General features: G+C 53.0%; 6 protein-coding genes across 6 annotated transcripts; 3 read left to right on the forward strand and 3 right to left on the reverse strand.

The window, feature by feature from the left end:
* Positions 1-188: 188 nt before the first annotated feature.
* CTAM01_03660 (uncharacterized protein) lies at positions 189-581 on the forward strand (the record flags this gene model as incomplete). Its single annotated transcript, XM_060519692.1, has 1 exon — positions 189-581. The coding sequence occupies one exon, from the start codon at positions 189-191 to the stop codon at positions 579-581; it is 393 nt and encodes a 130-aa protein (XP_060385898.1).
* Positions 582-2,435: 1,854 nt separating this feature from the next.
* On the forward strand, positions 2,436-4,015 carry CTAM01_03661 (SPX domain-containing protein; the record flags this gene model as incomplete). Its single annotated transcript, XM_060519693.1, has 4 exons — positions 2,436-2,487; positions 2,574-2,774; positions 2,840-3,033; positions 3,092-4,015. 4 exons carry the CDS (start codon positions 2,436-2,438, stop codon positions 4,013-4,015), a joined length of 1,371 nt encoding a protein of 456 aa, XP_060385899.1.
* Positions 4,016-6,238: 2,223 nt separating this feature from the next.
* On the reverse strand, positions 6,239-8,136 carry CTAM01_03662 (uncharacterized protein; the record flags this gene model as incomplete). Its single annotated transcript, XM_060519694.1, has 5 exons — positions 6,239-6,309; positions 6,363-6,694; positions 6,745-7,113; positions 7,163-7,831; positions 7,922-8,136. The coding sequence occupies 5 exons, from the start codon at positions 8,134-8,136 to the stop codon at positions 6,239-6,241; spliced, it is 1,656 nt and encodes a 551-aa protein (XP_060385900.1).
* A 2,172-nt stretch (positions 8,137-10,308) lies between these two features.
* On the reverse strand, positions 10,309-10,752 carry CTAM01_03663 (uncharacterized protein; the record flags this gene model as incomplete). The annotated part of the gene is made up of 1 exon (XM_060519695.1): positions 10,309-10,752. The coding sequence occupies one exon, from the start codon at positions 10,750-10,752 to the stop codon at positions 10,309-10,311; it is 444 nt and encodes a 147-aa protein (XP_060385901.1).
* A 579-nt stretch (positions 10,753-11,331) lies between these two features.
* CTAM01_03664 (acetyltransferase) lies at positions 11,332-12,048 on the forward strand (the record flags this gene model as incomplete). The annotated part of the gene is made up of 1 exon (XM_060519696.1): positions 11,332-12,048. One exon carries the CDS (start codon positions 11,332-11,334, stop codon positions 12,046-12,048), a length of 717 nt encoding a protein of 238 aa, XP_060385902.1.
* Positions 12,049-13,041: 993 nt separating this feature from the next.
* CTAM01_03665 (uncharacterized protein) lies at positions 13,042-13,476 on the reverse strand (the record flags this gene model as incomplete). Its single annotated transcript, XM_060519697.1, has 1 exon — positions 13,042-13,476. One exon carries the CDS (start codon positions 13,474-13,476, stop codon positions 13,042-13,044), a length of 435 nt encoding a protein of 144 aa, XP_060385903.1.
* Between the last annotated feature and the right edge of the window lie 260 nt (positions 13,477-13,736).

Here is a 13,736-nt window from a genome sequence, read left to right on the forward strand (position 1 = left end):
GTGCAGCAACGGGGATTCGGAAGCAAGGGCAGGAAGTCCACCTGGGCAGGCAGGACCGCAGTGCGGCAGGGCCAGGGGTAGGTCTCCGTAGTACCGTACCGCACCTCCCCTGACAACCTGAACATCAACTTGTTGCTCTTGCGAATCGATAGGGAGGGGAAGGAGAGAATGGGCAAGGTGGGCCCAAGATGCGGCATGCCTGCCCTCTAGCTGCACCTCATACAGAAACGGCAGCGAAACAGCATTTGGTGCTGCAGGAGCATCATTGGGTGGAGGGAAGGAGGGAGACAAGACTTGGCAGACATCTGAAGTCACCTCCAGAGGCTCCAGGCGCAGACGACCGTCTCAACCACCTCAAGGCTCAAGCCCCCAACCTCGAGTCGCGGCTCGCCATGATTGATGCTATTGTCGCAATTGCAACAGCAACCTCAAGGGTAATCATACACCGCCATACTCCGTGCCAAATCGAACCTCTCACTATCTTTGCCAATACATGCGCAATCCACATCATTCTGGCCGTTGTCGGACTTGGCCATGCAGAGTCACGTTGGGTGCGGCATCGATCAATCGTCGTTGCTTAACCGTCGTCATGCCTGCGAGTCTGCGACCTGGAGGAGGGGACGGGACCCTGAAGGAAGCAACGATGGTAGCTTATCCAATTGCTCCGAGTCTCCTCCCTCCTGCAGCCGATGACTGTGCCAATGTGCTAACGATGGCCTTGCAAGCGGAGACCTGGGGAGCAAGGAGTCACGATGCCCACAACTACGTACAATTGAGGCCCGTCATTATCATCATGGTGGTGCTAGCTTGCCTTATGTAAGGAGTCTAACGTGCCATGGGTGCTTGGCAGAGGTACTGTGTATTGATACTCTCTCTGCAGATTGTTCCCTCGTGTGGCGGCCAGCGGCGTCATAGAGACGAGGGGCTGCAGCACCAATTGATTCTGCTGCTGCGAGCCAAGACGTGACATGGCAAGCGTCCAAGGCATCGCGTCTCGGAGCGAGCCCAAGTGAGTATTCTCTCTGCCGGTATGCGGCCAGCCGTAGCTCGGTGTCGGCGCAAAGATTGGGAGAGGGAAAAGAGAATGGGCAACAAGACAGTCGACAATTGAAGAACAAAACACAGTAGGTGCTGTCGAGTGCTGATGTTGCGGAAAAGGACCCGCCCATTCCGCGCCTCTCCTCCGTGATACCTTAAGGTACGTTACCGATACCGGTACCTAAGGTAGGTATATACCGGAAGCAGGGCCGCGGCCATTATCTGTGAGGCATGTTCCTTCCCAACCCAGAATCCTGGGCAACACATTCATCAACGCATCCAACCATACCGACGTAGAAAGGGACCATACTTCGTGTGTATACATACGCGGTACACCACGCCTTCCCAGCCATGCATGTGCAATCCATCCACTCGGATGTGCGAATGAGGGCGAGCGCAGTCAAGATTGGGTCTGGACTGGCGAGAAAAGCCTGCAATTGACCCGATACGCTGCACAGCACTTCCCTCCTGCCTTCAGCGAATGTGCAGTACCATGGAATCTCTGTATTCATGTACGGATACTTACTTTCATTGGCTACATACCTACCTACCTTCCTTGCGCGGGATGTATCCGTACCTGTTCCCGTCCCTGTTCCTGTTCCTGATTCTGTTCCCAAGCCAAGGAAGGTATCGTTACCAGCCTAGATACCAGACCTACCTGCCCTCGTGGGCCGCAACCTCTAGACCACTGATGTCCAGTCGACTTCCCACACGCCCAAACGCCGATGCCGTATCGCACCTATCGCAAGCCACCCCGGACCGTGAACAAGGACTTGGCCTGAAAGACCCATGCAACCAGACCCTTCACTGCCTCTCGCGCCCCCCATCTTCCCAGTGCTCCCCCATCTCTTCCTCCACCATCGTTCTGACACTCCCCTCCCCTCTCAAGCCTCTCCATCTCATCATATCCCTGTCACCCTTTTTTATCAAGGCAAGCGCCCCGGTTCTGGCCAGTGTCTTCCCAATCTCCATGTATTTAGACTTTGGTCCGTCTTTGCCCAGACAACTCATCATAGCCCAAGTACTTCCGCAATTCTTCAACCGCCTTCTTCCGTCGTCTATCCTTTTCTTGTCTTCATCTTTTCAGGAACCGACCAGAAAATCTTCTGCCCTGCACATACACCCGATCGCTTGCTGAACATATCTGTCGACGCTGGTCCATCCTCTTGCACTTGGACAAATTGACCGACCGAGTAATTGTCATTGCGTCATCCCAACCCGCCCAACTGGGCTCTTATCTCTGCCACCACACCCAACGTCCCAGTCCCAAGCTGGAAATCGACTAAATACGAGAATCCGCGCCGTCGCTTCCCTACACCAACCGAGCGCACCGCACCCTCCCGATCACCTCCTCCCACGCAATTGGCGACGATCCCTTCGCAGGAGACTTCAAGGATATGAAATACGGCGAACAGCTCGAGCAGGAATCCGTTCCAGAATGGAGTTTACGTGGGTTGCCCCGTTCCATTCAGTTCATGCAGGACCCAATTGGCACGTGAAGGCGATTCCAGCTGACCGGTAACTTTCGCCAACAGATAACGTCGACTACAACTCGCTCAAGCACGAGATCAAGGTTCATACGAGCCGCGACCAGGCGACCGCAATCGCCATTCCCGGTCACCAAGATGCTGCTCTCAAGCGTTTCGAAGATAACCTCTACCACGAGCTTTGCCAACAGCACGACCGGGTTGATCTTTTTGTTTCCAGCAAGGCGGACGAGCTTTCGCGTCGACTGCGTAAGTCCATGATCGATCGAAGAGTCTGTTGTGTACGGGACCCAATTGGCTGACGCAAGATCCAGAATACATCGCCGATCAGCTTCAAAAGTTGATTGTCAAGTGTGCCGAGGAGGGTGACCGTATTTCGATCAAGCGGCATCGACGGTTCGCCAAGTACGAAAGGGATCTGCTTCGTTGCGGAGAAGAAACACTTGCGCTCGCTCGTTTCATCAACGCCCAGATTACGGCTTTCCGGAAGATTACGAAAAAGTACAAGGTGGGTGTTGCACACTCTATCATCCGCAATTGTGCCGTTGCTGATTTGCTTCTTCAAGAAATGGACAGGATCTTCCACACTCGGCGCACGCTTTCGCGAAAACGTACTCGCCAACCCTAAGAGCTTTACCCGTCGCGACCTGAATAACCTCCAAACACGTTACGAGGAGTTGCTCAACACTCTCCGCACCTCCACGCCTCAGTTGAGCGAGCCCAGCTCGCCCTCCTCCGATGAACAGACACCCACGAGGCGAGGATCTACCGCAGAGAGTTTCTTCACGCCTTTGCCACCAGCAGAGCGAATTCCTCGGAGGCCCATCCAGCAGCAACAGCAACAGCACTACTGGAATGAGTATGACGATGGCAGCGAGAATGGTGGACAGGAGGAGGAATACGCCATTTATATCAACCCTGATGCAGACATGAGCTTTCCCGGCCTGGACTCGATGCGCGCGATTCTTGCCGCGCCCTTCCGCCACGCAAAGACGTGGTTTTCAAGGCGGCAGAACCCTGAGGGGCAGCGACTGTTGACCAGCGAGCCCTTCCTCCAAAGCTACGGCGGCATTTCACCACTTGGCACGGATACCGACGACGAGTACGCGAGCTCTGATGGTATGCCTACGAACGGATATGCCACGCATTATGCTACGCTACCCAGCATTAACGAGCAGCAAGTGCGGCGGTACCGCGAGCGCGTTTTGTTCTGGGCCACCATTGGCTGTTTCGGCGTATCTTTCCTACTACTCCTTGTGGCTGGTATCCTCATTTCAACGGGCCGCCACAAGCTACGCGCAGAGGTCGACGCTGGCGTGACAGTTGGCGTCGTGGCCAGTCTCTTCAGCGCCTGCCTCGCCTTGGGCATGTCGCTTTATCGGCACGATGATTTGGGCATCTGGCAACGTGTGGCCGTGTATAGCAGCTTTTTCGCAGCCTGCATGCTCAACGGTATGCTACTCATCCTTGTTGTGGGGAATGCAGCATAGCGTCCCCTATCTTTTCTTACTGTTTTGTTTACTTGGGCTGGGTTGTCATGACCCATGTTTGAGTCCTTTCCTTTGTCCATTGATTACATGCATCGGCGACTGGGAGAAATAGTGGAGGGGTAACTTGAATTTTGTGGGACTTGTTTTTATGTCTCTGAAGCGAGGTGAGGAATTTTGACAACCTTGAGGAAAATTCCCAGGAGCGTTTGTTTTTTTCTTGAAATCAGAATACCGGCCGCATCACTGCACTGCCCGCCTGTTTGTTTTTCCGCCCCCAGATACCATAAGAACATCAATACCTATTAGAATTGGGCAAAACTAATGGCTTTACCTCATCTCGGCGCCTCTTGACGATTTGGCCATCGTCCAAATTCCGGTGAGAAATGACTGGGGATCCGTAGTGCCGTGCCCGACCGATATTGATATTGCAGGGATGGAATTTTCTCATGATTCAGATGAATGCCATCTTTTCTTCTTCCCTCTATAGTCCATGATGATGGGTGATGTGTAGTATCCCACAAAGATCTCTGTTGTTTCATTTCCCCCCCAGTAGTGGCGGCGTCAAGGTGGCGGTCCGTTAACATGTGCCTCTTGGCCGGTTCCGGCATAAACCAGTCAGTTCCAGAAATAAACTGAACAGAGACAAGCCAAAGGGCCAAGAGCATGCCTTTGCTCGTTGGCCCCACCGCGAGCCTGAATGCGAAATGTCTGAGACAGACGGGGGGATAAGAGCTTGGGCAGAGAGAGTAACACAGCAGGTGAGTGACCCTACGCGTTGCACTCGGCTGAGGGCTGCTGGAACAAAAGTCTCCCAGACTGGAGATGCCGTTGCCGCTTGGACGGGCAACATGTCGAAAATCCCACCCAGCCAGCTTCTCCTCATCCCAACTGCGGCCCATCTTGATGGGCAAGTTGACCCGAATGTCGCAAAAGCGCAGAAAAGGCACGTGCAAGGAATTTGTGGGGCTTGCTTTTGCTTTCCAGCATAAGAGCTACGTGGGCAACTAATGACACGATGAGAACGTTGCGCGCAGCCATGGAGTCGAAAATCCGGGTTGGAACCGCTTCGTCGATTAACGGCATGGGCCGTTTTTGGCGCAAAGAGGGGTTGCCTCATTATCCTCTAGAGGCAGTCTAGGCACTGGTCGTAAGATAAAGAGCTATGCGACGATACATCTGGCGCAGAATTGATATGCAGCAACTCCAAACTTAGCCTCTCTGCTTCATCGTGGAGAGTTCGATTTACGAAAACCCGCCCAGATCCGGAGTGCAGAGTCTAGCCCCATTACGAGCAAGTGCTTGGAGAGCATGACGGCGCCAGCTTCTGCCCTTTAACATCTGCAAAGTCCCTTGTTTTTCGCCTTTCAATTCTGAGAATCTCCCAAATTTAACGGTTGACCAGCAGAATTGCTTTTGTTGAACCCCAGCAAGTTGGTGATTGGCGAAGTGCCACGACCTAATTGCAAATAGCCCGCAATCCTTGATAGTTGAGCGTACCGTCCTCAATCCTTTGGACATTCGTACAAGAATGAGGCTGTCTGTTGCAGGAAATCGCTCAACACTGTGCCTCCAACGGCTATGGAGTTCTCCTTGTATTGATTTTCCAAGCAATGCAGCCATAGCCTTGCGAAACTCGTCGGGCATTCCTCAGCGCACAGGCGGCTCCCCTTTCCCCGCTATGCAGTCAACGGTGCTGCAGCTTTTGCCGGTGTTTGACGGAGAGCAGTGACTTGAGACTCGAGTCTCGCAAAAACTTGCTGCAGACTGAAGCGAGAATAGGGTTCATCGCAAGCCTCATCCGTGAGCTCTGGACCGGTCGCATGGAGGATGACGAAGTGTTGTCATGCGATGGTGCGTGTGATCAACACAGATCGCCCGGGGGCTGGCGAAGGCTGCGGACCTTCCTCGGTTCGTACTGCAATCCTTTGCAGAGAGCTCACGGTAACACGGCTGACGCTGCCGCCAGACGTGGATGTATAATTTGACGTTTCAACATATACACATGAATAGTAAAATATGCCGGTGACATCTCGAAGCAGTGCGATGTGTCATCTCCACCGCCGGAGGCTCTGTTCGGGCGGAGTCGAATTTTGGTGTCTTCCGAGGGGCTGAGCTTCAACTCATTCTGGAGCCGAATAATGTCCGCAAGTCATATTTCCGAGGGTACATCTAGACAAGTTAGTCTTCAAAGCTCTCAGCATGCTTGAACCTATGGCGGATTGCTCACTTTTTGCACATTTTGACGCCGGTGCTCCTCGCTTCGTGGACCCTATCAAACTCTTCCAAAAGCCATCCTGTGACAAAGAGTTAGCAAATCGTTCTCTCTTCACGCCGTCAGAGATCATACGAGAACAGGCCCATCTTTTAGCTGTGCTCTCAACGTTCTGTCTAACTTCCGCCATGAGGGAGTCTGCGCCTTCTATGAGAGAGTCGTAGTGAAACAGAAGTTGCATCGTATGAAAGAGAGCGTATGGCCAAACCGCAGCGCAGTGTTCCAAGACGTCATCGCGGTTGGAATAGGCGTTGAAGATGCCATTGGAGCCATCAAGCACGAGACCAATCGTGAATTTGATACCGGCAACTGCCTTCTTCATTTCCATATCTGTCTCTGGATCACGGGCAGGCATCCCTGGTCTATTGGCAGTATACAGGAAAGAGTAGAAAAGGAGGCAGAACAAGCTGTGGCAGTCTTAGCATATTTCCAACCGCATCGGCGACTAGCAACGTACCTAGCGCAAAGAGCATAAGTGTTGAGGTTCTCACTCCAAGTCTCGGATCGGGTGATAAGAGCCTCAATCAGATCTCTCGTGGCGGACTCAAGCTGAACAAACGAGTAGACAGTCGGAGGCTCTTCGATCTCAGCATTTGCCGCCTCCCAGTTAACGGCGTAACCGAGAAGAATGGCGGCCTGGCAAGACCTCTGAAAAGCGCCGACGCGCACCGATGCTGGGATTGTGGTAGGGTACCGCTTGATCATCTTAACAGGCCCGTTTCTGTCATTGTCCCAAAGGATGTGCTCCGTTGGCAGAAGGTCGTCATCGGAGGGCATGTCCATCTGGAGCGGTGTCCAAAGTGTTGCGGATTGCTCATGGGAGATCCTAGTCAAGTAAGCAAAGACACTGGTGAAAGACACCAAAACGCTCTTACTTGTCCATAATCACAAGAACCCACCACAGAGCTCGATTTTGTTCTTCTTCGGGCTCAGCAGCCAGGTCCTCTTCTTCTTCCACATATTTACCCGGTCTCAGATTCAACACCTTGCCGATGGAGGCCGCCTCGCCGAATGTACGATAGCAACGAGTGATGTCGCCGTGCCCCAACTCGTACAATGATAACAGAACACCACACTGAACGTGCTCGATTTTAGGTTTCGAAAAGGCTTTCCTCAATGTCCATATACGCTTGGCCGACTGGTAGAGCGGATGATGAAGCATAGCGGTGGACGAGAACTCGTCGCAGTTCCAGATAGTTAAGAGATGGATGCACAATACAACCAACGCCAAATCAGAATCGTTGGGGTTGCTGTCAAGCTGAGCCGCGGCACAACGTATTTGCCAGACCTCCGGGTGGATCACGAGGAGCCAGGTGTTGACGGTGTTGAAATAGGTGTTGATGGAAGCTTTCCAGTCGATTCCGTTACCGTTCAAAAGCTGCATTATCTGACCAGCAGTGAAATCAACCTGGTTGAGCCAGTCAAAGGCAGGCCGCGCGTCGCCGTTGGAAGAAGAAGAGGCATTGCCAGCGGCGCCCTGCGAATCAACAATGGTCAGGGATGGCGGGTTGACGACAAAGTCGTAGCAGCAGTTGGTGGTGAGTCTGCAAGGATAGTCAGAATACCTCGGTGTTGACAATTTTGGCAGGGGCAACCTCTCTTTTCTTGGAGGAAGAAAAAAAAAAACTATTCACCTGGTGCATCTAGAGCAAGCGGGCAGACCTTTGTCGCACTTCTTCTTGGTTCGGGTGCATTTTTCGCAAGCGCGGTGGGCGCGGGGCGGGGCGTCTGCGGCAGACTGGTGACTTGAAGACGACGACAACCGATTTGTGTAACGCGAAGTTGAGTTGACGTTGTCAGAATCCTCGGACGGCGGCGTCACGGCAAGGCGTTGGACCTGTCTCGCCATATTATCTATCGTGCGTCTTGGTAGTCGCTACCTCACGGATGTTATATTTCCAAAGAAGCGCGGGTGCCGCCAAAGGGCAAAACGACGCGAAGAGATAAATTGACGCAAGAGATGGTGGAAGCAGAGTTTCGTTGGTGCGAGCCTGGGAGGGTCAAAGGAAAAACGAATTTTGGATGTGTCCCACCACGAATTCGATTCTGCAGAAAGTTGTCGGCAGGGACAGCACAGCAGTGAAGTGGACTATCCGCGAGGTGATTAAGCACAGCCGATCAATGCATGCAGGACCGGCAGCGGCAACAGCGAGCGACGGCAGCGGTAGCAAATGCAACGGCAGAGGCAAGCCTAAGGTAGCTTAGACAGACGAGGTCTTGGGGATGTTTGGATTTGTTGGATTGGAGCTGGGCTGAGGATTATTAAGGTGAGGTAGGCGCAACCACAAGCTACGGATACCTACCGCAAAGGAAGTGTACGGAGTACTTCCATTGCGTACCCGTACGGGAAAACACTAGTGTTGAATTGCTAGCCGTTCTCTCAACTGCGATGCTCCCTACTAGTGCCGCATGCTCCACAGGTCCAGACTCTCCGCGAGTGGCCTCTTGTAGCCAAGAAGGGACTCAAATGGAGGGGGGCAATGGGGGGGAACAAGTCAACCCAAGCGGATCCTTCCTCGATACAGTCTTAATCCCGGCCCCGCTTACCACTCGACGGCCGCTGAAGATGGGCACACATCTTCAACCATGTTCAATGCTCAATGCTCAATGCTGTCCATGTTGTTGCCGCCCATGTCACTCGTCTCTTTGTTCAAACCATGGAGGCACATGTGTAACACGAGAACGGCGAACGGGAGACAACTTGGCAGCCTCGCTCTTTGCTCAGTAAACAATGACGACTCACGACAGCCAAGCCCGCAGGAAGGTAGGTATTGGGGACGGTTGCGATCAGCAAGAGCCGGCTTGTTTACGTTTCTTTCTTCCAGCCCAGCAGTCTGTCCTTGTGTGGCGGCTACATCGGATAATGATGTCTGACGCTGTTCAGTCTTGGCCAGGCGACGCCGTGAGGGCCAGTTTCTGACTGACACTCGCAATCAAAGACACAAATGTTCTAGCCAATGGAACAAAACATTCTCTGCACATCTAGATGACTGCACTATACCAAAGGTACATACCGAAAGCCCGGGTTCGAGACTTGTGGCCAGCAGCGGCAGATTCCAGATTCCAGATTCCAGATGCTTGAGTTCTTCCCTTCCAATTGACAAGGGAATTCGACAAGATGGGAAAGATAAGCTACGGTACGTATTCTTTCTCGGCACCTGTCGTGCTTCCTTCCCGAGTCTTGTCTCCTCCTTGCTCCCGATCAGTGATCACTGCCCATTATTGCCTGCCATATCCACACGTTCCGTCCACATGTGCCCCAATTGCCCCAATCATCTCGGGTGTCACCTGCTGAGCTGCGCTTGGGCCCTCGACATCGATATCTTACATAATCCACAGTCTTCTGCATTCGTACTAGTGTCACCCTCACCCATTATCCCATCACCGCAACGGACATGACCTCCGCCAACCAACAAGGACACCATCAACATTTACCACCGATTGCAGCCAGATACTATCAACATCTTTTGTGTCCTATGTCTCGGTGTGAGACAAGCCAACAACGAAAATAGACAAGACAGTTACACGCAGCCTGGTAAGACGAACACCTCGCAATCTTCCAGAACCAATCGAAACATGCTAGAATCATCTCAACAACCCGCATGCGCGACCGCGACCGTCGTTACCCCCGAATCCGGTCCGGAAGAGTTGAGCAATGACGTGCCGCATCGCCTCGAGTCGTCAGCAAGCCCCATGTGTCTTTACCGCAGTTCCCTCACGTAGGGCTGACACGATGGATCACGGCGCCCAGGAAAAGCTGCCCATGCCTTCCTTCATTCTGACGACCCCTGGCCAAAGGGACCATTCAAGCCAGCGACGGCTCCTCATCCGACGTTACACACGTTACACAGCATTTTCTGTACCTATTCTCTCGGAACTTTCGTGCCCATTTCCAAACTTCCACCGTTACTTCCCTTTGTTGTGGCTAGATTCCTCTTGACGTCGACGATTGGTCATGCGGACGAACTTGAGCCCGCCTTACGGCTTACGGGAACGGATTATTTTGGAGATAACGAAACGGTTAAAACCAGATTTCTGGGTGTCGGCCATGACGGAGTCGGGCATCTTCTTTCCAACCGTCCCGTCTCCTCCACTCCCTCCCACCGTAGGCACCGGAGGACGGGAGCCACGGCTTGTTCCGCGTGGATTCTGCAAGGATACAGTTGGTCAGCTTCGCGGTCGCAGACTCCCAAGCTGCACCGCTTCCACATTGACGCGACATGAGCCTTTCACCAGGGATCCGAATCCTACCCCCAACCTCTCTAGCGACGTGCAGCTTTTCGGGGGCCAAAACTGCTAAACATGGCCGGCACATGAGGAGTTGGTGTGCTGTGAAGGACAAGCTCCACTTGTAGCCGATGACCTCCGCGGTCCTCGGCCCGGGGCGACACTCTGCAAGGTGGGAATTCGCCCGACAAACGTGTAGTATGCTTCGGCCGTGTCCTCGGCCGACCGGTCTCCGCATCCGGATGCTGCCAGTCGACCCGGCGCGTTACGCCGGACCAGTTCTGAAAGACCATGACTGGGATCAAACATCCAATGCTCCAAGGCTATTCCCCTGCAGATGCAGGAACTTTTGGAGCAGTTTCCCCGCGTTGCGTGCTTCCCGGTTGAGTCATTCGGCTTGTTAGTGCCAACAAGCCAAGGAACCAACTTCTTTCGCCCTTGCGATGACATACCGAAGACCTTCAAATCGCGACGCTTCCCATGATGTTGTCTGCAGGACCTTATCCCGACTCGATCTATTTTCAGACCACCTGTCATACCAACAGAATTGGACACGGCACATTTCTTACTCTTGCCCATCATCCCATCTAGCAACCGGATTGTGTCATTGTTTTCGTCCCCCATCAGCCAATTGAATGATAGTTTCGCACCGTCTGTAAGTCCTTTACCCACTTTTATCGTATCGGCTTCGGCTTCGGCCTCCCACCAGACCTTCATACCTTCCGCTAGACACTACATGACCACTTCCCAATGATCTCGTTGAACCTTGGACTAACAAACTTACAAGCCCTCAACAACACTTGGAAACCCCGGAACAATGTCTAAGCCACAATTCCGCATCCGCCCAGGAACCTCCGCCGACACGGCAGCCATCGTAGACGTCTACATGGCCGCCTTCGGCAACGACTGGGCCGTCGACAAGATGCACCCCCGACGCCGCGAGTTTCCCGAGGACTGGCGCGCCGCCGCCTACCGCTACTTCTACGCGCGCTACTGGGGTCCCGAGCAGCAGCTGTTCCACGTCCTCACCGTTCCAGACCCCGACTCAGCCTCCGGCGAGCGCGTCGCCGCGTTCAGTTGGTGGCGCCGCCCCTACCCTACCCCGGCCGAGAAGGCCGCGACCGAGGGCTACCTCACCCTCCGCGGCTGGCTGAAGCCCATCTTGCTCGGCATCAACTCCCTCACGGATTACCTCTGGCCTCCGAGGTCTCTCGACCCGGCCATGCTCACCATCTTTGACGACACGCACATCGCCTCGGACGTGCTGACGCAGGACCCGGAATACCCGGCGCGCAAGACGGCGTGGTACCTTTCGACGCTGGCGGTGGCGCCTGGCGATCAGGGGAACGGGTTCGGGTCGCTACTCGTCCGGGAGGGACTGGCGCAGGTGGACAAGGAAGGCGTGCCGGCGTGGCTTATCGGGCTTGTCGGGGTTGAGCCGTTCTATCAGAGGCTCGGGTTTGTGATCAAGGGGCGGGCGAATGTGGGGAGGCTTGCGGAGTGGGATGGCGGGTCAATTATGTTTAGGGAGTAAGAGAAAGGTCTACCTTGGACTCTGGAGGTTGAAGCTTTGCACGGCTTCTTGGGTCAATGGAATTCATGAATGAGACGACGTATAGATGAACTCACGGGGTGTATAACTTTATGATATTGAGAGCGACGGGGATTTACTCTTTGATATCTAGCGTTTATAGAAGAGTTGGAAGAGAGCAGACAAACACAATGCTGCAACGGCAGTTTGTGCGGTTTGCATGGGCTCATTAATCATACCCAAACCATCGGGAGAGAGACCTTTTGTAGGGTGAACTTTACATCTCAACACCCTTTTCCATCCTGTTACAGATAGGCTATTGTTGTGATTGTGCTTAATCCTACACGAAACTAACCCTCCTATAAAAAAAAATACAAAAAGAAAGAGGCGCATTTTATTTACTGAGCGTCAAGTGAAAGTCCTCTAGAGTTGTTGTAAGTGGTGATGGTACAACTCGAGCTTGTGGAGGTCAAGTCCTCTAGGTTTACCTTTAACCTATTCTGTCTCGAGGATAGGTTTACAGGTGGTGTAGTGGATTGCGCCATTCTGCTGTGAAGAGGGAGAGAGAGCTCTAGAGGGGTCGGGGTTCGGCACTCTTTTCCAGCAATGTACTACTTTACCTGACCTTTTCGGCGAGATATTTGTCAATAACCACCCATCGAGAATCGATCAAGGCAGATTTGCAAGACGGAACGACATCAGATAATGTGAATCGTCCAAGTTTTCCACAGGGGTAGCCTCGGAATCATGCATTCTCTCCCTTGATCTATTTCCCCCATTATTCATCTATCAAAAGAAGACACAGCCAACCACGACTTCATTGTTTGGCTATCACATCACATCATTTCACACCAAGGCGTATGGGAAGGATCTTAGCTTAACTGCGTATTTCATTAGGCTGAGCTATCTAAGCGTTCAAAGCCCTTGCAAGACGAAGCGTTATCAAACGAGGTTCAAGGAAAGTTTTTTGGTTTCGCGTCCGCTTCATTCCGCCCTTCAGCCATCTTCCATACTCTCCTCCGGTTCCCTTTCAGATCTAGTCGTCTTTCCACGTGACAACTTATCGTTGCTCTGCGACTTGGACTGATTCGTGAGATGTAACGACCCACTGTCAAGAGCGTGAAAGAAGTCAGGGGAAAGAAAAGAAAGAAAGTTGGAGGGGAAAACCGTTCCGCAAAACTGACCAATGGCAGAAAACTGCAGAAGAGCTGGAGACGGGTAGAAGCGAAGAGAGAGGAAAACGCGTTGGAGGCAAAAAAGAAGAAAAAGAAAAAAAAAGCAAGAACCGGAAAAGCCAACGCCGTTTTCAGGTCCATACTGAATCCCAAAACCCAGTCCCTTCCCATCCGTCCGTCCGCCAGAAGAACCCACCCAAAACCGCCGACAGCCTCCGTCCGTATTCGTACAAATGCCAGTTCCACTCCCTACCATCACCCGAGTCGTGCTTCCAGATCGACTTTGCTAGAGGAGCAAAGAGTCGGAAATAGTGAAAGAGTTGCCCTGGCCATCTAGGACTTTCTAAAAAAGAAACCCAAAACCGACCCCCGAGTTTTGCTTGTGTCAAGCGTGTGCCGTTGATCCGTGCGATGTCCAGTCATCCATCATTCGATCGTTGCCAGGGCTGCAGGTCCGTGGCCAAGCCCTTGCCGAGAGAGAGAGAGAGAGAGAGAGAGAGATAAAAGAAAGTCCGT

Source organism: Colletotrichum tamarilloi (assembly GCF_030869305.1).
Source record: "Colletotrichum tamarilloi strain Tom-12 chromosome Unknown Scaffold_8.1, whole genome shotgun sequence".
NCBI lineage: Eukaryota > Fungi > Ascomycota > Sordariomycetes > Glomerellales > Glomerellaceae > Colletotrichum > Colletotrichum tamarilloi.